General features: G+C 43.6%; 1 protein-coding gene across 1 annotated transcript in view; it reads right to left on the bottom strand.

The window, feature by feature from the left end:
• adgrb1a (adhesion G protein-coupled receptor B1a) overlaps nucleotides 1–20,290 on the bottom strand; it is a 110,253-nt gene extending 89,963 nt beyond the window's left edge. The window contains exon 1 of the mRNA XM_041941849.1: nucleotides 19,555–20,290. Within this exon, the coding sequence (XP_041797783.1) occupies nucleotides 19,555–20,290 (736 nt within the window). The remainder of the gene's footprint in view (nucleotides 1–19,554) is intronic.
• Nucleotides 20,291–21,490: the final 1,200 nt, after the last annotated feature.

Genomic DNA, 21,490 nt, shown 5'->3' with positions numbered 1-21,490 from the left:
TGATGAATGCGTCATTGTTTTTCTTCTCAGTGTTTCTCCAAGTTACTTTGGGAGCACATTTAACTGCTCCATTTAAAACCCATATGGCATGCTACAGTATATGAAATATATTCAGAGGCGTCCAGGGATCGCTAACCTGTAAGCCTCGGATCCACTGGCACACAAACAGATGCGAGCGCGCACACACACGGATCTCTGAGCAATGCGGTTTACTCTTCCCACGCTTTATAACACTCTCATACATCAGAAGCCCTTGTCTCCCCACACAGTGTGGGATGGTGACTGCATTGTGACTCAGAGACAGAGACACAGAGTGAAAGAAACAGAGAGAGAGATGGATGAGGAGGTGGCAGGGGGCTGCTGGGGGCTGGGCCATGAAGGGAGAGCCTCGCAGGTCACCGTGGGTGATGTACATATTGTACGCTTATGCAGACGGAAGTTCATAGCAACCACCTCCACTTTAGTAGACTTAGATTAGAATGAGTTTCATGTAGTTCCACATGCTCTTTACACATGCTAGTATTCATATAGCCAAACATATATTGGCACCCCCACAGGTGTGTCTCATGGTTTGGCCAAGACCCTTAAGTTCCAAAGCGCGGAAATCCTAAACCTTTTAGTTGTTCCATTAGGTGTGCATGTACGAGCGTTCCAAGTTGGTTTTTTATCTCTCTTAACTCTCATAAGTGCATAAACGTCTGCCTCTTCCATTGTTTACTTGGACTAGATGAATGCCACCTGTTCATGACTACATGCATGTTTGATCACAGGCAGCATTGGTGCTCCAAATTGCTATCTAAGGCTTCCTTTTCGGCTTCATTTCTGGATAAGTCTCATTCACAAAAGAGTGAAAAGAAAAACTTCACACTGTGAAAGTCAAGTCCTGCAGTCTGAAATCAGCAGACGAAACAGAAATAGATTTGGCAGCATCAGCAGTGGTATGAGAGTAGGACACCCGGACAAATGAAAAAAATATTGTTTGTGTAAGTGTTAATGAAGTGAAAGAAATCAAGAAAGACTGATCTGAAAGTTCATATGTTGAAAAAAACATTGTAAAGAAAAACGCCTATGACTTAGACTGGAGGTGACTCTGATACGGACCACAGAATGCGCTTCATTAAAAGTAATGTCACACTGCTGGTGGTTATAAAGGAAGTCCTCCTGGACAGTGACTTGCAGTGACCTGCACCTTGAGGCAGCTGTTGCTTGCAATTATTGATTTATTGTGCCCTACCTGTACCATACAGAGGTGCGATAGCTAAGTCGGGGCAAAGTTTTTTAGCTGCACAAGGGAATAAGCCATTTTATGGAAAGCAAGGGGGGAGAGCAGAACAGAGCTCTGAGATGAAAGGTGGCTGTTTGACTTGGCTTTTCTTGATACGCTGATTCTGTCTGTGATCACAGACATGGATGATCCGGTGAAAGCCCTCCAAACCAAATTACATTTGTAGGAAAAAATTAGATGCAACTTGTGCCACTTTCCATCCAGCAGAACAATGACAAAAAACTCATCTGATGTGTTCATTTTTTGACAAAATTTTACAGACATCAGGCTAAGAAACTAAATTTAGAGCTTTTCAGTAATCCACTTTCTGTTGATGTGGACAGCACACACGTAAACATGCAGATGGAGCTCATAGGACTGTACTGTAACAGTGTACGGTAGGCCAAGTATAATTTTGTTGGGACAGACATGTGAGATTGGTACTGTTCATTGCTATTCTCTCATTATTTGGGATATTGCATGTGTAGCTGTCCTATTTTTTGTTGTCTAAAATACTTAAAGCATTCGGCCTATCTATGATGTATTGTATTTTGAATATTGCATGCAGAAGCTGACTATATGTTCTTGTTATGGTTAGTACTTAATCTGATAGCTTGATCTACCTTAGCCTAGCCCTATACACAGCTATTCAGTCAGTTCTGTGGTTGCAAAAACAGAGCTGATGTGGAAATACGGTGGGCGGTGCCTGTTCAGGCCTGTGAGAGCTGACCAATCAGAGCAGACCGGGCTTTAAGGGAGGGGCCTGCCACAAAAAAGTGTTTCAGACTGTGGGAGAATAGAGGTGCTGCAGCAGTGGACAGTACTGCTTTCCACTTGTTGGAATGACTGAAACCAGGAGAGTTGGACATTATGCTCATGGCTTTCAAATAAGATGTTAAACTATCATATATGGCTGTAATGTTCACCATCCTGATGCCATAAATACTCATTATTGCACCAAATGTGTCTCTGTGGCTGAAAATAGTTCTCAACAACTTTCTAAAGATCTGCTGTATTTCCAGTCTGAGTAATATTTCTTTTTTAACTGCAGTGCTGCAGTGTTTTAGGTAACTACTGAACCTTTTGAAAAGGTGACCTGTTTTTAAAGATTTACATCTTCATTTAGGTGGGAATGGGCTTAAAGCTGTTTTTAAAAATGTCACCAATGCTCAATAAAAATAGCAAAAAAAACAGCCTACTCAGCCCAAAGTGGTATAAATAAAAGCCTGGAAACACTTACATATATTTATGTGAGTCTTTTTAGTAATAATTGGAGGGTGGTGTGTGGAAATTCTGGCTAGACTTCACACCTCAGAGTCTGAAACCAATGCAGAGCTTTGTATCCTCTGCATGTGGAACATTTCCTTTCATTTGTGTGGAATATCTGCAACAAGTCTCCTGCCAGATTCTACCACAGCGGAACCTGTGATGGCACTGAACGTAAACCTTTAAAATGTATGAAATGAGTGGGATATTAGCAGTCTTTCACAAAGACACTGGCTTCTAAATGCTGATTGACCCGTTTTAAATCAGAGGTGCCTGGAGTCATTATGACTCTGTGTAGAAGCACCATGATGAACCCTCCAGTCTGTGTGTACAGCTAAACAATATTTTATGTGTTGCTATCATAAAATAATATTGACTTTTATAATGGTGCCTCTTTTAATCCCACCCTGCGCCCCAAAGGCCTGTTCTTGGAGTATGTATCTTGGCTGAGCAGGTGCTAAAAAGTGCATAGTGCTCCACGGCACTACGTCAGCACTACCAACTATGGGTCTCCAGCTAGCTATAAGGAGAAGCTAGCTTAGCATTATCAGTACAGACATCATAATGGAGGAAGCTACAAAGAGAAAAAGAGAATGACAGAGAAAAGGCTGGACAAGAGTAACTGGCCTTTGGTTGTTGGAGAGAGTGCCTCAGCCTGGCTAATGAAAACAAACAAAGAAACAGATGGGAGTCATCTGTACAGTCGGTAGTGGAGGGAGTGGATGAGTGAAAAAGTGCTGCGTGGGTGTTCTGCAGTGAAAACTAAAAAAAGCAAGAAAACCCAAAACACAGAGGTGTGTGGGGTGAGGACATCTGCCCCTGGACTGGCTGCTGCTCAGGCTCACATGCATGGGGCACTGCGGGCCCAGGTGTGTCCCATGCTGCTGATTACACTCCTAATTGGTCTACAGCCCTGGAGACAGAAAGTAGAGCCACGGCAGAGTGAACCAAGCCGAGGGGCCGTCACAAGATCTGAAAGGACGCAAGACAGACACTGAGCTCGCCGTCTTGCTGCTCTTAGCAGAACGCATACGATGTGCAATTTAACCTGCCTCATGTCACCAACAGGATTTTGTTTGATTACAACCATACATGCATTAAAACACTTAGTGAGCAGTATATATGGGCTAAAAATGTATTCTAGCAGAACAAAAACTATCCTCTCTGCTACGTTTCTGTTAATCTCTGATGTCACAACAATCACTGAAACTATCCAGAGTCATATTTATGTAAATCCTGTAATATTACTCTTCCTTGACTTTCGACATGGTTCTTTGGCTTCTGGTGCTGTCATGTTTGCCGGGTCCAAATCCTTCATCTTGGGGTGGGGGTGATGGGGTGAAGGGATTGGTGTAAAAGCGAACTGCACCCCGAAACTGTAGGGGTGCCGAGTGGCAAAAATTAGAAATTCTTGCATAAAAGGTCTTGAAGGCTCTATTGGCCCATAGAGGCCCACAGTGGATGGAAATGAATGTTCTACCTTTAAATATGGAGAGTTTTCATCTTGTCTGAGGCAGGCAGTAGGACTTCTGCATGATAAGTAAAAAAAAAATAAGAATCTAATGGCTCAGAAGACAGAGCACATCTAAGATGGCCTTTTGAGTATTTGTATTTGATTTCAGCTTTCAGTCTCCAAATAAACCATTCTCTTTTTTAGTGGATGAAATAAAATGCTACAAAGCAGAAAATGAAAAGCAAACACAGAATCCTGCCAGACACTTTTGTGGCAGGAAATCAACAAAGAATACAGGAAGGCAAATGCATTATATAGTTTTTGTCAGCTGCAATGACGAACACTTATGACGAAGGTCTTGAAGTCGCAATGAAAACCTCTGAAGGAAATCCCAGAACACCAAAAGATCATTCTCTCTCAATGGAAATGCTGAAAACACATACATCAGACTCTAATATAAACATGCTTTAACCAACAAGTTAATGGTTTGTATGTGAACAACACATAGTAGCAAAGCTCTATTTCTTCTCCAGTCTTTCTTGGGACTTTCTGTGTAACATGTAGTAATATGATTAATCAAAGAAATGTGTTTGATGATGCTCTATGAGCCACTTAAGCACAGTATGAACTAAAATTCAAGGAACATGAGGCCTCGGCTTGTCAGAGGTCTGTGAGTCAAAAATCTCGTATTCCATCTTAAAATGTGCTTCAGTGGTTCTTTTTCCTGAAACTGGAAGTTAAAACCAATAACAATAAAACCACTAACTTTATCCAATTAGGTGTAGGACATGTTGATGTTGATGTTTTACTGAAGCACTGTCAATCTTCTTCTGTACAGTCTACATGAAAAGATATCTGGCCAATTTACTGTGGTGTGTGGTGTTTGCCTTTAGATGCTCCCTGTCTCCAGCTCCTAATCTACCCTCCTTTTAAATGACCTCCTCCACTGAGTACAGATGATGGATTTTGGCTAATGTCAGCAGCCACAGAGCTGCATCCAAGGATAGTTTTTAACCTTCAACGATCAAACTATCAAAGCGTTTAAACCAAATTTATCTTCTAAAATGAAAGCAGAAGCATTAGTGCAACACAACAGTGCTAACACCGCAGATAAAGATAATTCATCAGTGATCTTCCTGCCATGCTGTGATGAGAGAAGTTAAGAAATGCTAAAATCTGGAGGGTAGAGAGAATTTGATTTAGCTGAGGCAGACTGAAAAAGATTTACTCTCAGTTGAGCCTCTGGGCCTCTGAGCAGCAATAGAAAAACGTGTTCTTTGGAATGCCCGAAAATAATTAATTGTAATTTTCGTTTGAGATTAGATTGAGCAATATAATCTTTAGCGGATATGAAAGCAATGGAAAGATAAGAAGTCTATCAAGCATGCAAATGAGAATCTATGAAAAGGCACACCCTAATCATGTTGTGATGCTTTGATGAGAAACAAATGAGAGTAAATAAATCAATATAAAGTAAGAAGAAAAGACGAGCAGCTCCTAGAAGTTGATTACAAACTCATTGCATTACACAAAGAGCGTTGAATTACATACATAACATTCCTTCTGATGATTATGTTTTCCTGTTATTTGTAATTACGTTTGACTGGTATTACAGAGGCACGGCTCCGTTTGATGTAAAAATAATATCGATGAAAGTGATTAAGACTGGTACCATACAACCACCACATACCAGGCTTGAGTCTGGTCAGGGACCTTTGTTGCACGTCCTGCCTCTCTGCTCCTCCCTACATTTGCTGTCTGTATGTCTATGGTCATTCTTAATTAAATACTAAATGGCACAAATGTAGTTGAAAAAAAAAATTAAAAATACTAGTATTAGTACATTTCAACTACTCTCTCCAAATATTGCTGTAGTATGACAAAGCATTTTTAATGTGTTTAGAAAAAAGAATTGAACATCACGAGTTATGTATTCATGTGTGAGTCTACAGCCATTCTAGCGGCCCTGTGAGGTATTACCTAGGCAGGTGCTTGGAGCCAAATGCTATCATCAGCATGCTAATATGCTCACAATACTGACATGCTGATGCTAAGCAAGTATAATGTTTTCCATGTTCACAATCTAGCTTAGCATGTTAGCTAACAGGTACCTTTAGCTCATTAGGACTACACACAAAGTTATTTTTAGTATAGGCCTCATCCTCCAACAGCTGTTGGTATTTGGTTTATTCCCATGCATATCCACAGTTGTGAATATTTCCTTTCCTAACCATTTACACTGTACAGTTGCCGCTCTCAGGTCCTCATGTGCAGTATATTACACCATCAGGACCCAAGCTCTGCTCCCGAATGAAGTGAAGATGAAGACATTCAGCTGCTCTGAAGCTGTCTGCTTGTCCCCAACTTGCCAACCAGCTATATCCTGTCAGCAGACCTTCAGCTGTGAGGCTTGCATCGGTGCTGAGCACGCCAGGCTAGGAGTAACTACATAGACTGCTGCGACGACTTTGCAGACATACCGAAAAGGGATCCAGACGGCGGGCATAAGTCAGACAGCTCGGCTCCCTCCATCTTGGGCTCACTTCCTGGTTTCTCCCCATTGGCAGACCTGGTGTCTGATTAAGACAGGGTTCCAGCTTTCCCCACCCCCACCATGGCCAGGACCCAGACGTTTTCCAACCAGGAGCCACTGGCCAAATGTCCCCCACTGTGGCCTTCTTTCACAAAGCCCTAGCCCTTCAGGGAAGCAGTGTTTTCCAAGTCCTGAAAACCGAAAGCACAGTTTTCGAGGTATGCAACCTTTTTCCGGAGGTGTAAACTGCTATGGATGCTGTGCCCAGGGCTCAATAGACAAGTAGAGAAATATCAGGCTGCACATGTGCCAACTTCTTTTTCTCATCAGATGGGAGCTGCTGGATGGTCCCACATCCCCTGATTGGCTGTTTAAGCCACAATTCAACTGCATTAAGCAGCAGAGGAGGCAAAGAGGGTGAAGAGGCATACTTCCTAGGGCACAGCCAAACCTTAGCCTCCTCAGCAGCACAGAGATGCTTGCTCCAGAATGAGCAAACATCTCTGTGCTGCACTGTACCTCCACATGGCCTATTGTGACGCCTCCTTCTCTTCCCCACTGCAGTGTCCTCCTCCACGAGGCAGCAGCACAGCAGGTTTTGTGCCATCCCAACAAGGACCGGTGGGCCAGGGTGTACCTGGTTCAATGTACCCACCAAGGCACCTCACAAACAAAGCCATCTTAAGTGGCAATGGCAGGATGCAGGCAACATGTGTCTAAATCCAGCTGAGCAAAAGAAATACAATGGCCAATGGCCAGAATGAGGCCAATTTTGAATCTGTCTCTGTTCAACAGATACATTATGAATTGTTTTTTCCATGGATCTCACAGAGGTCCCTCCCACAATGACTGGAAACTGTGTCCTACCCTCATTCAGATGTTGTGGGACAGGTTCAGGAAGGCAAAGATGCATCTGGTCGCCACATGAGAGAATGCACAATGCACACTGTTGTTCTCCATGAATGCGAGGCCACCCTCCTCTGGGACTGGATGCTTTCTCTCACGGGCTGTGGCCTGGAGTTCTCCTTTACTTTCCTTTACACATTTCTTGCCTTTTACAGCACATTCCGGAAAAGAATTTAGTGGTTATTCTGGTGGCACGAGAACACACAAGCACGACTTGGTTCCCAAGCATGGTGCAGCTGCTGGCAGGTGCGGCAGCTGCTGGCAGGTGCGGCAGCTCCTGCGGTGATCCTCCACCTCTCTGTGACAGTTTCTGTGGGCCTGGCCACCACACAGAAGCACTTAGAAAGGGTAAGACTGCCATCTGCAGTGGTGTGTACTATCCAGAGTGCGCCAGCCCCTTCTGTTACAGCATGTTATGTGGGGTAAGATCCCACATCATGTCCTCTGCTTTTTGTATCATCCTACCTTCAGACATTGGTAGATAATGGTTTGGCCCCATCTACAATTAAGCGTACGCTGCAGCCATTTCATCCTGCTATGAAGGCTATGGAGAGAGATCAGTTTTCACACATCCTTTGGTGAAGCTCATTTTAAAGGGAATTGTGCACTGTCTAGCACCACTGTGGGATTTTCCCCCGGTGTTGTGTGCTCTGGGGTTCCTCTTTTGAACCAATAGCCAAGATCTCTTCCAACATGTTATCCATTAAAACAGCGCTCCTCCAAGTCCTAACAAACTCCTTTTGGTCCAGAATTATTTCCCTCAAGGGATTCTTCCCCCGCCACAAGAGATTTATCATCATCCACAGCCCTCCTTAGCGGGATGATAGTAACATCTGTGCAAGAGCCTCTTGAACTACTCTGTGCCCTTGCACCGCAATAGCTCACCTGGTAGAGCCCACACCCCACACACCAAGGCTTTCTCCTTTCTAAAGCAACCTATCGTAGAAAAGCAAAAAGCCATAAATGAATACAAATAAATTACACTATTTTCGCTAGGGGCGACTGCAGGTGGGCCCACTAATCAGAAGGTCGATGGTTGGATCCTGGGCCTCTGCATGCTACATGTCGAGGTGTCCTTGGGCAAGATGCTGAATGCCGAATTGCTCCCAATTCTGTCCAATCAGTGAATAGTTATTGCTCCTGATGAGCAAGTGGCACCTGGCATGGTAACCAGTGCATGAATGTTTATGAATGAGTGAATGCTGACTTGTGTTGTAAAGCACTTGGAGTGGTTGATAAGGCCCAAAAGCTCAATGTAAATGCAGTCTTTTTGTCATTTACTGAGTCCTCCCTGACTCATTCAGTTTTAAACATGCTAGACAGAAGATGATGCGTTGGCAGATCTGCCGCCTTTATGCACATGTGTCTCTAATCCCATTATCTCAGATTAGTGGGCTGCATGGGGGAGCATTACGGTATGTAATCAACATCCCAGCCCTCTGCAGCTGCACTACTGTGGGGACAACACATTCTCACTCCCAACTGGTCACACTGTGTTGCACTGGGTAGCCCTTTAGTCAAGAGAATTTATTCTTTGGGAATCATTAATTAGTGTACAACATTTTTTTAGCATTCAGTATATGTTATTTTAGACCCTTTATTTTATTTTACTCAATATTTTAAAACTTTGGTGGTTTAAGATGAAAATTCAGGGCTTCACGAAAGTAATCTGGATCCATCATCTGGGAACCATGAACCATGTCTGTACCAAACTTCACTGCAATCCATCCATTAGTTTTCGAGACATTTTGGTCAGGACAATAGCTATGGACTAATGGACTAACATAATGGACAAACAATAATAATCATTTAATATATAAAGATTTTCATGTCTATATGGCCAATTCAATGTTGAATCAAAAACCTTCTAATCTGTCTTAATTGATCTTCAGTCAGAATATATTGATAAAGCTTATTCCTTTCATCATGTATACATGTAGGTAATTCTATGTGGTCATCTATTACTCATGTTGTGGGGACATAAATCTGTGGAATTTTAGGATGAAGACGTGTGTTATGGTTTGTGAAAGGTTATGTTTAGGTTAAGGTTAGAGTAAAGGTTTGGGTTTGGCACGTAGTGGGTATGGTCTTGGCCAGGGTAAGTCTCCAGGAAATGACTGGAAGTCAGTGTAATGTCCCCAGAATGATGGACACAAGACTTTGTGTGTGTATGCGTGTGTGTGTGTGTGTGTGTGTGTGTGTGTGTGTGTGTGTGTGTGTGTGTTTGTGTGTGTGTACGTGTGGGTGTGTGTTTGCTGTTAGAAGAGCACATGGAACATGTCTGCACTAATGAGTTCTTTTCGTGGACCTGGCAGGCTTTGGCCAGCTTATTGTGGCTGTGTATGTGTGTGTGTGGGGGTGTGTGTGTGTGAGTGTGTGTGTCCTATGTCTTGTGTGGGTGAGTGTTCTGACAGTGTGTCACCTCTGGGTGTCATTCCAGGTGATACTGCCAAGGAGAGCAGCCTTTACAGCCGTCCCACAGAGCCACCGCCTGCTCTTAACAAGGACACAGAGGCTCGCAGATGCAACAACACACACGCTCACACACACTTATATTGACAGTTCTTCCATCCAGTCCTGGCACACGACAGCAGTAAACTTGTACATTTCAGTGTGCTCCAGGTAATTCATCTTCATTGTCCAAGTCATCAAACCTTCGAACGACAGTGAGACAGTCGCACCAGCATTAAATGTCCTCACAGCCAAGGAGACTGGCACGACAAACACACACTCTAATTCTCTATTGTTTCACTTGCTCTCTCTCTCTCTCTCTCTCTCTCTCTCTCTCTCACACACACACACACACACACACAAACACAATTTCACCCTTTGAAGACACAACGCAGTCTCTCAATAATGGAGTACTTTACCGAGGGGGAAAAAGGGTTTCAAATCTCCTAGACTCCCCGATTCCTCCCAAAAAAGTGTGTGATGAAGTGTAAAATAGAGGAGAGAGAAGAGAGAGAGAGTGAACAGGCAAACAGTGACAAGGTGCCTGTCAGGAAACAGAGGGATCCCTATCGCGTCCTACCATCATCTGCCGACCATTCTCCTGCAGTCACACATGACTGATGAGCGAGGTAAAAAAAGTTCAACTTGTCTTTTCTCTAATCCTCACACTTTTCTTTATGGCAGGAAATTAATGGCCTCTCACATAGGACACTTTTGCACACACACAGACATTTGTCAGCTCACTGTGCTCATCCTGCAGCAGTGCTTTTATCATCACCCGGTAAGTAGCAGCGGTAAAATTGCTTAATTAAAGCATGAATGTTTAATAAACCCTCAGGCTGCGTGGAAAGGGACCTGAGATAGGCCGTCCAATGATGGGCAGCCTCGAGCAAGGAGACAGACAATTCCTCAACTCACTTCACGCTGACTTTAAGCTCAAGTGAGTCCTTTGACAGAGAACAGGTGGAGCTGGCCAGAAACTTCATGAGCAGCACGGTTGCTGCTTGGAACATCGACAGTCTTGGTAGCAGCTCTGGGATGTTGAACATAGGCACAGAGAAATGTGTTGATCTAAATGCGAACGTCAGTATGCTAACATGCACCCAATGACTATTCTACACTCTGATCAAGCACTTCCTTCAACAGAAAGCAGTAAAGCAGTAATGATACCAAATGCTTGACATGGCTCCATCCTTTTAAAAAGTTTACCCATGGTGCAATGCTGGACTTGCACGACAGAATCCTTCTCCAATCATTTATTTAACACTTATTTAAATACATTGATGAGGAATGTCAATCAGATTGATTTAACTTGGAAAGAAATAACTGTTATGTTTGTGACCACAGCCATCAATCTCTAATTAGTGCACTGATCATTAAAGAGGTGAACATGTCCTGACCACACATAAGGCTGTGCAGGTGTGCTTGTTGTTTTTCCTGCTCTTATCCCAGAAGAACACACCCTGTAAGAAAACTTCCCGAACCGGCTGCGAGGCTCCCTGCGGGCAGAGTGACCTCTACACGAGCACAGAGCATCCACTGCCATCTTTTTTCAGTATATTCCTGCCCACACGGCACCCCCTGTGGTTAACACCATACCGCACCCTCCACACATGCTCACACACACACACACACACAATCAGCTTTACTCTCTCCCTCAGTCAGCCACCCACACTTAGTCACGAGGGACCACTGCGTGGTTGCACCAGTGTATGTGCCATTTTCTGGTGTGACATTTCACCATGTGTGTGCGCCGCTGCTGTACACAGTGCGTGCGTGTGTGCACGCAGGTGCGTGCGTCCACACATGTGAGTGTGAAGAGGAGCTAATGCATTAGACTTGCTTTAGGATTCCTCAGTGCTCCTTATGGAGGCGTGTTGGAAATCCCTTAGTTTAGCAACAATGTGGTTCAGCCAGGCAGAGGCTTGCAGGGAGAGACACAGCGCTCACATTCATCTTCCTCAACCGCAGCCAGCTGCCAGCAACTGGAGGGAAAAAAGCTCAAGTCAGGAGGGTTTACGAGCATTCCCTCCTTCTTCTTTCCAGATGCTGTCACTTTTTTCCACCATGTATCAGTCTGCTCTTTTATTATTTCTTTACCTTTCCATCACAGTCAATATGTCAGACAGCAGTGATTAGACTGTGATCAAAGTTGTGAAGTGATGTATCTCAACACTGTTCTGGCATTTCCAGAACTGACTGGCCAAGTGGAGGCTGTGCAGTTAAAGCTCAAAAGGAAAAAATGTCCTATTTCCCTTGCTGTCAGTTTATTACACATACCCAGATCCTTGTTCTACTGCCTTCAGAACTATCAGCATAATGGGTGTCCAGCTGGTCTGAGGCCAGCAAAGAGACAAGTGGGTCCAGCCCAAATGATGGATTATGAGGCCAATATAGATATTTGAGAGGAACAAAAATCCACATAGCCCTATGATCTGTGCGATGCAGAAAAAAATAGATGGAATCGCCTCTCAGTGAGAGAGAGTGAGAAACAGAGAGAAAGAGGCAGCTTGCTCACAAGAGCTCGTCACTTCAACAAACTCTCAGAAGTGCAACCACATCAGCAGATGCAAGATGCAAGTTAGTTGAAGACTTTGCAGCTGTATGACTGAGATTCTGTTAAAAAAGTGAGAAAGCTACACCCGTTTCTTGCCCAGCATTGAAAACAAGGAGCAATGATTGAACGTGAGAGTAGCCTCGCCAGACCCTCTGACCGCTGTGTTAAGACCGCATGTGGAGGCTGTCCTGCAGAAGATCCATTTGATACAAAACAGCACATCATCAAATTAAGTATTCATTAAATTCAGAGCATTTTCTTATTGAATTGCTCAAATTTTATTCATCCACCACGATCAGACATGATGGCAAAATGTGCTTAAATTGTAAAACACAGAATTCAGAAAAATGAATATGGAAAAAAAAAATAATGGAATCTGTAACAAAATGTCACAGATTTTATATGGCCCACACATGGCCCTCTAAACATAATGTAAATAAATTAAACAGGATTTTAGGTCCCTTCAAATCCACATGGGGCATTGCAGTTGTCCTGGCTGATTAAATCTCAGCTCAGGTTGAAGGTGGGAGCTGTGCAGGAAGTCACATGAGGTCAACAGACACCATCTACAATAACAATGATTAAAGAGTAACATGTGGTGAGGGAGATGTCAGTCAAACACAGTGTATGCACGGCCACACAGACCTGAGGAGAGGTCGAATGAGGCAGATGAACTAAAAACACCTGTGCTGGTTTACCGAGGGTGTGCAGAGGCTTTTCATCTCAGAGTCCCAGGGTAACAAAGTCAGAGAGGCTTTATCTGATGTACTTTTTATGGAAACAGAATTTTTACACAAGATTTAACACAACTGCAAAACAGAGTGAAGCAGAGCCATAGAGGCCTTTTGGCCTCCACCCACACCTCCTCACCTGATCACCGATCAGCTGGAAAGGATGAGTGGCAAATAAATAAATAAATTAGACTTCAGCTTTTTTATTTAAAACATAAACAAACACACACTTCCTACTAAGATGCTGCTGCCTGCTACAACGACCCACAACCTAACGGCAGAACGTGTTTGGTTTTGTTTTTTTAGGTGGGAGGGTGGCTAGTTTTCCTAAATAACATTTGGCTGAATACAGTATTTGCTCCGAGTTCTACATGACTCATCAAAAAATCCAATATTTTACATGAAGACCTACATCCACTGTGTCTTTACGGCTATCGTTGTGGTACTGTTCTTCTAAGATTTTGTCCAACCCATTTATATCAGCACAAAACTGCATGGTGATATTACATTTTCCATAAATACCTGAATAACAGGCACCCTTATGTGACCAGTGACCTTTGAAACCTCTTGGGTTTCTTGTGCATCCATGGGGAATTGTCTTTAACCTCTTTTATGGATTGATGTCTTTCCCTGTGTAGATATCAACTTTGTCCACAGAAGATTATAGTTGAGATATTTTTTAACTCAAATTCAAGCCATATATTTTAAGGGATGGATTACGAATAATCACTTTTGTATTTGGGATTTTTAGTAATTTTTATCATCTTGTTTTGTAATTGGTCTCCTAGAGTATTGTGCGTTTGCATAGAATTTGTTTAATCATTGTTTGTATAGAATGTGTGTGTGTGTGTGTGTGCGCGTGTGCGTGTGTGCGTGCGTGCACATGTGTGTATGTCTGTGTCAAGCTGATGCATCAGTCACACTCTATATGTTGGGACAGTAGTCACCAACGCTCACTGATTGTGTCACTGGTGCGAACACAAGCAAAAAGTAGACACACCAGTCATTATCAGTGCTTCTCGGCCAACACAACACACACACACACACACACACAAGCCAAATAGTCATAGCTTGTTGACAGCTGTATCACTGTCACTGTCCTGAATCAGTATTTGAGAAAACTGGAAGCAACAAAAAGAAAGCTCTGGAAAAAAAAGAGGAAAAGAACATTCCGTGCTTCATGAAGTGATATATTCCCCAGGGTCCAATATGATGATCGAAAAAGAAATATGTATACTGTGTGGTGAGCTGGCAGTTCCTGTCAAAGGAAGACTAGACAAGATCATCTTTGTTTGTTCAAGCACCAGTAACTATAGCAAACAGTCTCCAGAGAGCCACGATCAGCTAAAACAGACAGACAGCAGAGAAAGTTGCCTCCAACCCTCCATTTTCTACATCCCGTCATCCTGGATCCTATTCCAGCGTGCATTGGGACAGAGTCATGGTACATCCCCCACAGTCTATCACAGGACTGGTGTGCTTTAACACACACATCAGCTATGAGTAAATTAAGAGCTGGATCCTTGGGTGCCCCCATAAGCAGGTGTTAAACATATCAGTCAAAGGTCTGCATCTCATTTTTATTCAAGGTCAGAGGTCTGGAATGATTGGTGATAATAAAAAAATATCAGTCAATTAACGTCACATCTTTTGTGATTGGGCCAGCATGAAAGTGAGGTTGGTCCATATTTATTTCTGACTCAGACATATTCTTACAACTTCATTTACACTGGTTATTGTGTTCCCGAGAAAAGGAGACACGTTCTGTATCTGTGGTTTAGGAGATGACAGCAAATTCTCTGGTGTAACGCTAATGTGTGAACTCTGCAGCAGCAACACACAACACTCTCTCCAGCAGTAAACGTTGCCACGACAACAGTGTCAACAATAAGGAAATAAGTCGTACACTGCATATTCAACATCACTAACAATTTACTGATCATTAGAAAATCTATTTCAAAATAGAAAATGCTGCAATTCAAAATGCACTTTTGCCCATTCAAACACGAGGTATGACGGCGGTCCTCCACCACGTTTGTTCAAGGGCCAGAAATTTTCCTAGCAGACACTGTGCGGGCTGGACTTTCAAATAATAATAATAATAATAATAATAATAACCTCCTCTTTATGTGCCAAGACATTAGTATTATTAATTTAACTCGGCTCTAATGTTCATGCATGTTTATTAAGGGGGAATTATTTTTCCAGGAGAGTTCTCATTGCTGCTCGGAGCCTTTGCCACAAAGTATCACTGTATAACCATTTGCTATAAATGGTCAATTCCTTGATGCAAGTGTTGCTGTCTGAAAACCAAGGTTTGCTTCAACACATGGTGAACAACTTGCAAATAGCAAATCATATTGAGGGTGAGTATATCCACATTTTTTTCATTAGTTATTTCATAACAACCTGTGATTCAGAATATATACAGGCTTCAATACACCCTGCAGGGGCTTTTCAATGTGTAGTTCCATAAGTAAAAGCGCACAATACATTGTAGGAGGGCTGTAATGGATACACCAGTAAAAAAAATTCAGACAAAGATTCAGACATTTGAGATAATGAGATAATGCACCTGCACATTCACCGGCTCTGCTTGTCTCATACCAACATGTAAAGAACATGCAGATTCCACACAGAAAGACGCCGTGCAGCAAACGGTTTTTGCACTGAGGTGACCCTGCCAGCGACGGAGCCTTCTCTCTGTGTCTCGGTGCTTTTAGTCTTTGACACTGTGGCCTTGTTTGTTTATTTTCCAAGCTTTATTAAATATTCCACGCTTAAAAATGACTGCAAAGCTGAAAGTGAGAGTGCATCCTGCGCAACCAAGAGCACGACCCAGATGATCCCGTGGCATTGTGGGTAATTTGTGTCTGTCCTCCTTCACCTTCACTCTGTCGGTCATTTCTGGTGCTATCACAATCGTGTCTCTTTTGTTCAGGTTGAGTCATGTGCTTTCTCATCTCCTCACATCCATCCTTGAATCACTCACCGCCTCCCCTGCTGTCCACTGAGGGCTAACAAATGAATCCTTTCCTGCTCCGTGCCACACCACACTTCGTGACACAAATCACACACGTCCACACACATGCGCAAGTGCACATTGGAAATCTACCAAAACGGATTTTCACGGACAATATTTCTGGACTGAAGAGACCAACATCCAATATGGTGTCCCAAAACCTTTAACTTTGACCATCTGAATGTCAGAACAGTCCAAAAATAGCCCTGAAACACCAGTCCTCTCAACTTAAAGGTTAAAGATTTCCTCCACAGCACAGTAGGTGTGTTCAAACAGTGAGCTATGGACAGATAAAATATGAACTTGTGCTGTTTTTACATTTGTTGCAAACATTTTGTGGTCAAATTAATTTTCATCACTGCTATTTTCAGTAACATTTGATATTAGTTTTCCAAACGCTTTGCTATTCAGGTGCACTGAGACTCTTATCTCTATTGACAAAAACACTTAAAAGCATGTAAGACAACCTTTCATCCTTTCAATTTCATCTAAAGGTCACTTTATAATCAATACAGCATGAGCTCTTCATATTGATGACCCCATTGATATACTAAAACAGATAATCAGGCAGTACCATATCTGTCATACCAAAGGTCGACCACTTTCACGGGCCAAGATCTAATATTGCACTATTAATAGAGGTGTGACATTGACCCTCATCATTCTGAAAGTCAATATATTAATCTAACAATTCACCCCACATACACATACAAGCACCTCTGCCATTATGGGGGTTAAATTTATCAATAATGAACATGCACTAATACTGCCATTCAATCTTTGCATATTAATTAATCATTTGATATTTTCTTCAACAATAATAAAACCAGTAAAACAAGAAAGACATTAATGGGCTAAGCCAAGTCATAGCTCCATATTTCTTCAAACATCATGAAAAATGCTAAGATACCTGCTCCTCACCACCTCCACTGCACACTGAAAATAACACAGACACCATAGAAGACATGACAGAACATCCAATCCAGTCACCAGATAAGAAGTCAATATTGGACTGTTCTACACAATCCTGGATTATGTTCTGCTATGTCTGGTTTTTCAGTCAAATACCAATTCTTGCTTTCTACAAGGTCAGGGAGGGATCGTTTTTAATGCAAGTAAACGATGGCTAATGTATGGTCAGGGATAGACAGCAAAAAACAGTAAATTGCAGTTTTGCAATGTCATGTAGACTTTCCCAGTAGAAAGCCAGATGTTCAACACGTGCATCAATACCTTTAACCTCCCCCCTTGCTTCACAAAGGGCAGACTACCTCTTGCTGTGGCACCAAACATTGGCACTTTAGATAAAACATGAATTGTGATGTGTGGCTCATCCAATACAGATGTATAACTAGGGATGCTGGGCTTAGAAAACTGCATTGCGTCTTCCTGTCTCAGCTGTATTTCCATTAGCTTTATGCTTTGGATACAGAGGACAATAAGAGGAGAGGCTGAGCATGAGGCTCACACTGCCCATAAGAAGCCAAACTCCATGTCCAGCCCCCACAAGCTGGACAAGAACAGAGAAGTGCTGACAGCAGGTCTCACCCCCCCGTCTGCTACTGGGCGGACCATCAGTCCCTCTGCAGAGAGACAGACTGTAATGTATGAACTCCTCTGTTACTGAAGGTATTGAGACCAAATAGGTCCAGCTGCATATTGCCAGACCCAAGCAACAACTATCTATCCTCATCAAGCCGGTCCACCTCAGACAACTCCCCCTCTCAGCTCTCGTCAGCCTCTTCAGTCTCCTTTATTCTCCTCTCTCTCTCTCTCTCTTCTCTATCTATTGTCTTTCCTTCATTCATCGCTCACGACTGTCACCCCTCTATCCCCTCTTCACTGCACAGCGGGCCAAAACTGCCCGCTGCCCCGACCTATTTCCACACAGAATCCATTACGTCTCCCCATCCTCTTTTTATCTTCACCAATTCAATCCATCCAGTCACCCATCCAGCCAAATATTCACAGATTGCCTGCCTCTTCCATTTGAGCTCATCACAGGGTTCCAGAACAACTCGTTCATTCTGAATCTGGGATTATCATCTAGGAGATGCTTTGCCTGTGTGGGTTGAAGCACACATAAGGAGAAGAAAAGCTATAATGCATCCTTCTCTTCCCATCTCTACAGAAGCCAACAGTGGATGTTATATTTCTTTTTTATTTTTCACACCTTAAGGCACAAACAGCCCACACCCCGCTGTTGAGCACCATAAGCGGGATTACATAAGTGTGATAAGTAGCGGAGAGGAGGCTGGGGCGGCGAGGGGATATTAGCCGCTCTGGAGACTGGAGGAGGATAAGGCAGGAGATACCCACCGCAACATCTTCTCTGCTTGGTTGGCTTCCCACGACTGGCTCAGTATCAGCCCACTATCAGCCTGGGGAGGGAAAGATGGGGAGGCAACGATGGTGGCTCAGAAGAGGAGGAGGAGGCGGAGGGCCGAGAGAATAAGACCACAGGCTGATTAGGGGAAGCGACTGAGAGTAGCAGAGGAAGGAGGGAGAGATAGATGGTGGAAAGGTTAGGGGGAGAAAGGGGAGCCGAGAAATGTTCCATCCCTCTGGCCATAGTCATGACGAAGGCAGGATAGAGATGTCAGGCCACATCCTGTCTGCCGAGGGAAGGGAAGGGGAGCCGGGATCAAGCAGCAGACAATTAGACTTCAAGCCACAGGCCCTTAGCCAATCACATTTCTGCCTCTCTCCTTCTATCTTCCTCTTTTGTCTCTCTTTACATCACTCCCCCAGCCTCCACCCCCCAGCCCTGTTCTGAGCATCCCCAGAGCTATCCAATATCAGTACTTGATTCTCCTCCGCTTCCACAAGCTTCCCGGAGGCCGATCAAGTGTCCCTCCCTGGACCGCAGAGGGACAGAATACGGTACCGACCTTACAAGGTCACAGAGCTCACTTCCATCAGATGAAACCCTAACCCCCCCGCACCCCCCTTTTGCTGGTTCCTGCCCCTCTTTCTCTCTTCTACTTTGACCAAAGCACTCCACTTGCTATTGAGCCAATGTCACACAATTTTCCTCACTTTTCACAAATCATACACATTTTCACGGCTTGATTGCGACTGAAGATGCCATTTTTCTACCATTTTGCTGAGAGCATGCTAAACTCTGAGGCTGACCATTTGAGGTCAGACAAAAAAATCTATTTTTCCCTCTTGTTTCTTGAAAGCCAGGCTCATCTTTCCCCATTGTTTTACAGAAAAACTGATACAATCGTTAATCTTAGTACGTAAGTGCTTTTAGAAATTGCGCAGTTGATGTATGAACAATGATGAACGTGAACAGTGATGTTCCCATAGCGAATCATATCTAAAGCTTTTTTGAGTTAAACAATGATTAAAGCTTTCTGACTCACCATTTATATCAGCATCCTTTCCACTCTCTTTCACTCTGGGCAAGCAGTTTTCCAGGTAAACTCCATTGTGATAACAGCTATCCCCCTCACTGAGCTGCGGTGGCGGCTCCCAGCACAAACATGGAGTCTGCATGATGCCGCAGGGTCGGCTAGACGTGCTAGAAGCCAGACAATCCTCCAGCCACTGGCATAGCATCTGACAAGCTGCCATGCTGGGGTTGCGCTTTCCCACGACCAGGTACTCTGTTTTGAAATCCCCGTCGCCACCTGTGACGGGCGTGCCTGCCCGAGGAAGTCCCTTCCTCATTTGGACGAACTGCTTTCCAGCCTCCAGGAAGGCTACCGGGGCAGAGGAGTCGCACAGCCTCACCACCTCGTTAAAGCTCTCCATGCCCAGGTAGGTACGTGTGGTCTCCAGGAAGGAGTCATACTGGAAGGTGCGGAGCTGTGACGGCACACAGTCCTCCGTAGGTTTGGTGACCTTGATGAAGATGGTGTAGCGCCGTGGGTCAGGGTTCTGCAGGGTCCAGGAACAAGGCATGGTAGGAAATACTGAGGATGACAGGAAGAAGCCAAAGAAGCGGCTCTGGACTAAGGTTGAGCAGGAGTCTGACTCTGGGCCTGAAGGTGCTGCATGGCCCCAACCCTCCATTAGCAGCAGGGGGGCAAAATACAGGAGAAGCACTGGAAGGGGCCACCTTGCTTGGCCACGAATCCAAGAAATAACGATTGTCATGGTTTGCAGATGAAAAGAAGGAGACGGTGTCAAAGGCTGATGGCTGATTTCCGGCGTCGGAGGACTCGACTTCCAGCTTTGGAGGGCAAAGGAAGAAGAGAAGGAGGTGGCGGGGAAAGAGGAAAAGGACGTGGTGAAGGAGAAGGAGGGGGAGGAAGGTTGCTCTCAAAGATCCAGCGATTGGCCCATGGCTGCATCAGTCGACCCCGAGATTCACAAGAACCTGTGAAATGGAAGAGATGAGATATGAATTAGACTTCGTATCTGATCACACGGAATGGGATTACACTGATTCTATTTATCTCTGCAATGAGAACTCTCTATCAGCTGTTACTGTTTGTGCTGTAAACTGAGAGTGACTACAGTGATTCCGGCCCTGGAGAACAACAACAAGTTGAATTGAAGCAGACAAAGGGAGGGAAACAGTGATTTGCAAGGTTTTTCTTCATTACACAAGTTCAGATTGGTCTCTTCCTTAGAGACAACTGTTTTCCTCACCTGTCTGCTCCCATATTTCATCTGCCAGCTCATTAATTTGTCCAATTATAAGACTATTAATTACAAAAAAGGCAACACCTGCAGTCATTCATTACTCCACTTTATCAGGGATGAGCCACAGAAAGCAATGCCGTGATCAAGAGTCTTCTTTGTTTTTGCTTATTAAAGTCAAAACATTTTTAAATACATATTCGAAAGATGATAGCAGTATCTTTTGCTATTTAGTCCATTTCTTCTCTGACATGTCTCTTTTGCATTATGCGCAGGGCAGCTTTGTCACTTCAAGTTGTTATAATCAGTGTTTCTCTATTGAACGGCTAACATGGAGAATAGAATACACACTCCTGGTTTGCTCTTGTGCACAGATTGATTTGAAATTAGTGCTTTTTCGGGAAATTGTCGTCCATTGTTTAAGTTATTGTGTGAAAAACAAAAGGCGCTCGCTCAGTTTGCTTCACTGAGGAATGTTTACAAGTGTGTTTGCGTGAGCAGAATGCTTAGTGCAGGTTTGAATGAAAAATAACGTCAGGAGAAGCAGACTGTAATGTAACCTTCTTGTACACCACAGCTAAATTAATATAAGTGACAGCCCTGCAGCAAACTACAAACTGCAACATTAAATGCCAAAAAAATGTTTTATTTAAAGCTGAATTAAGCAATATTCTTTTATATTAACAATGACTCAACCCAGAATTAACACCA

This window comes from Chelmon rostratus, chromosome 8, assembly GCF_017976325.1.
Source record: "Chelmon rostratus isolate fCheRos1 chromosome 8, fCheRos1.pri, whole genome shotgun sequence".
NCBI classification, from domain to species: domain Eukaryota; kingdom Metazoa; phylum Chordata; class Actinopteri; order Chaetodontiformes; family Chaetodontidae; genus Chelmon; species Chelmon rostratus.
This window is presented reverse-complemented; position numbering and strand designations above follow the sequence as displayed.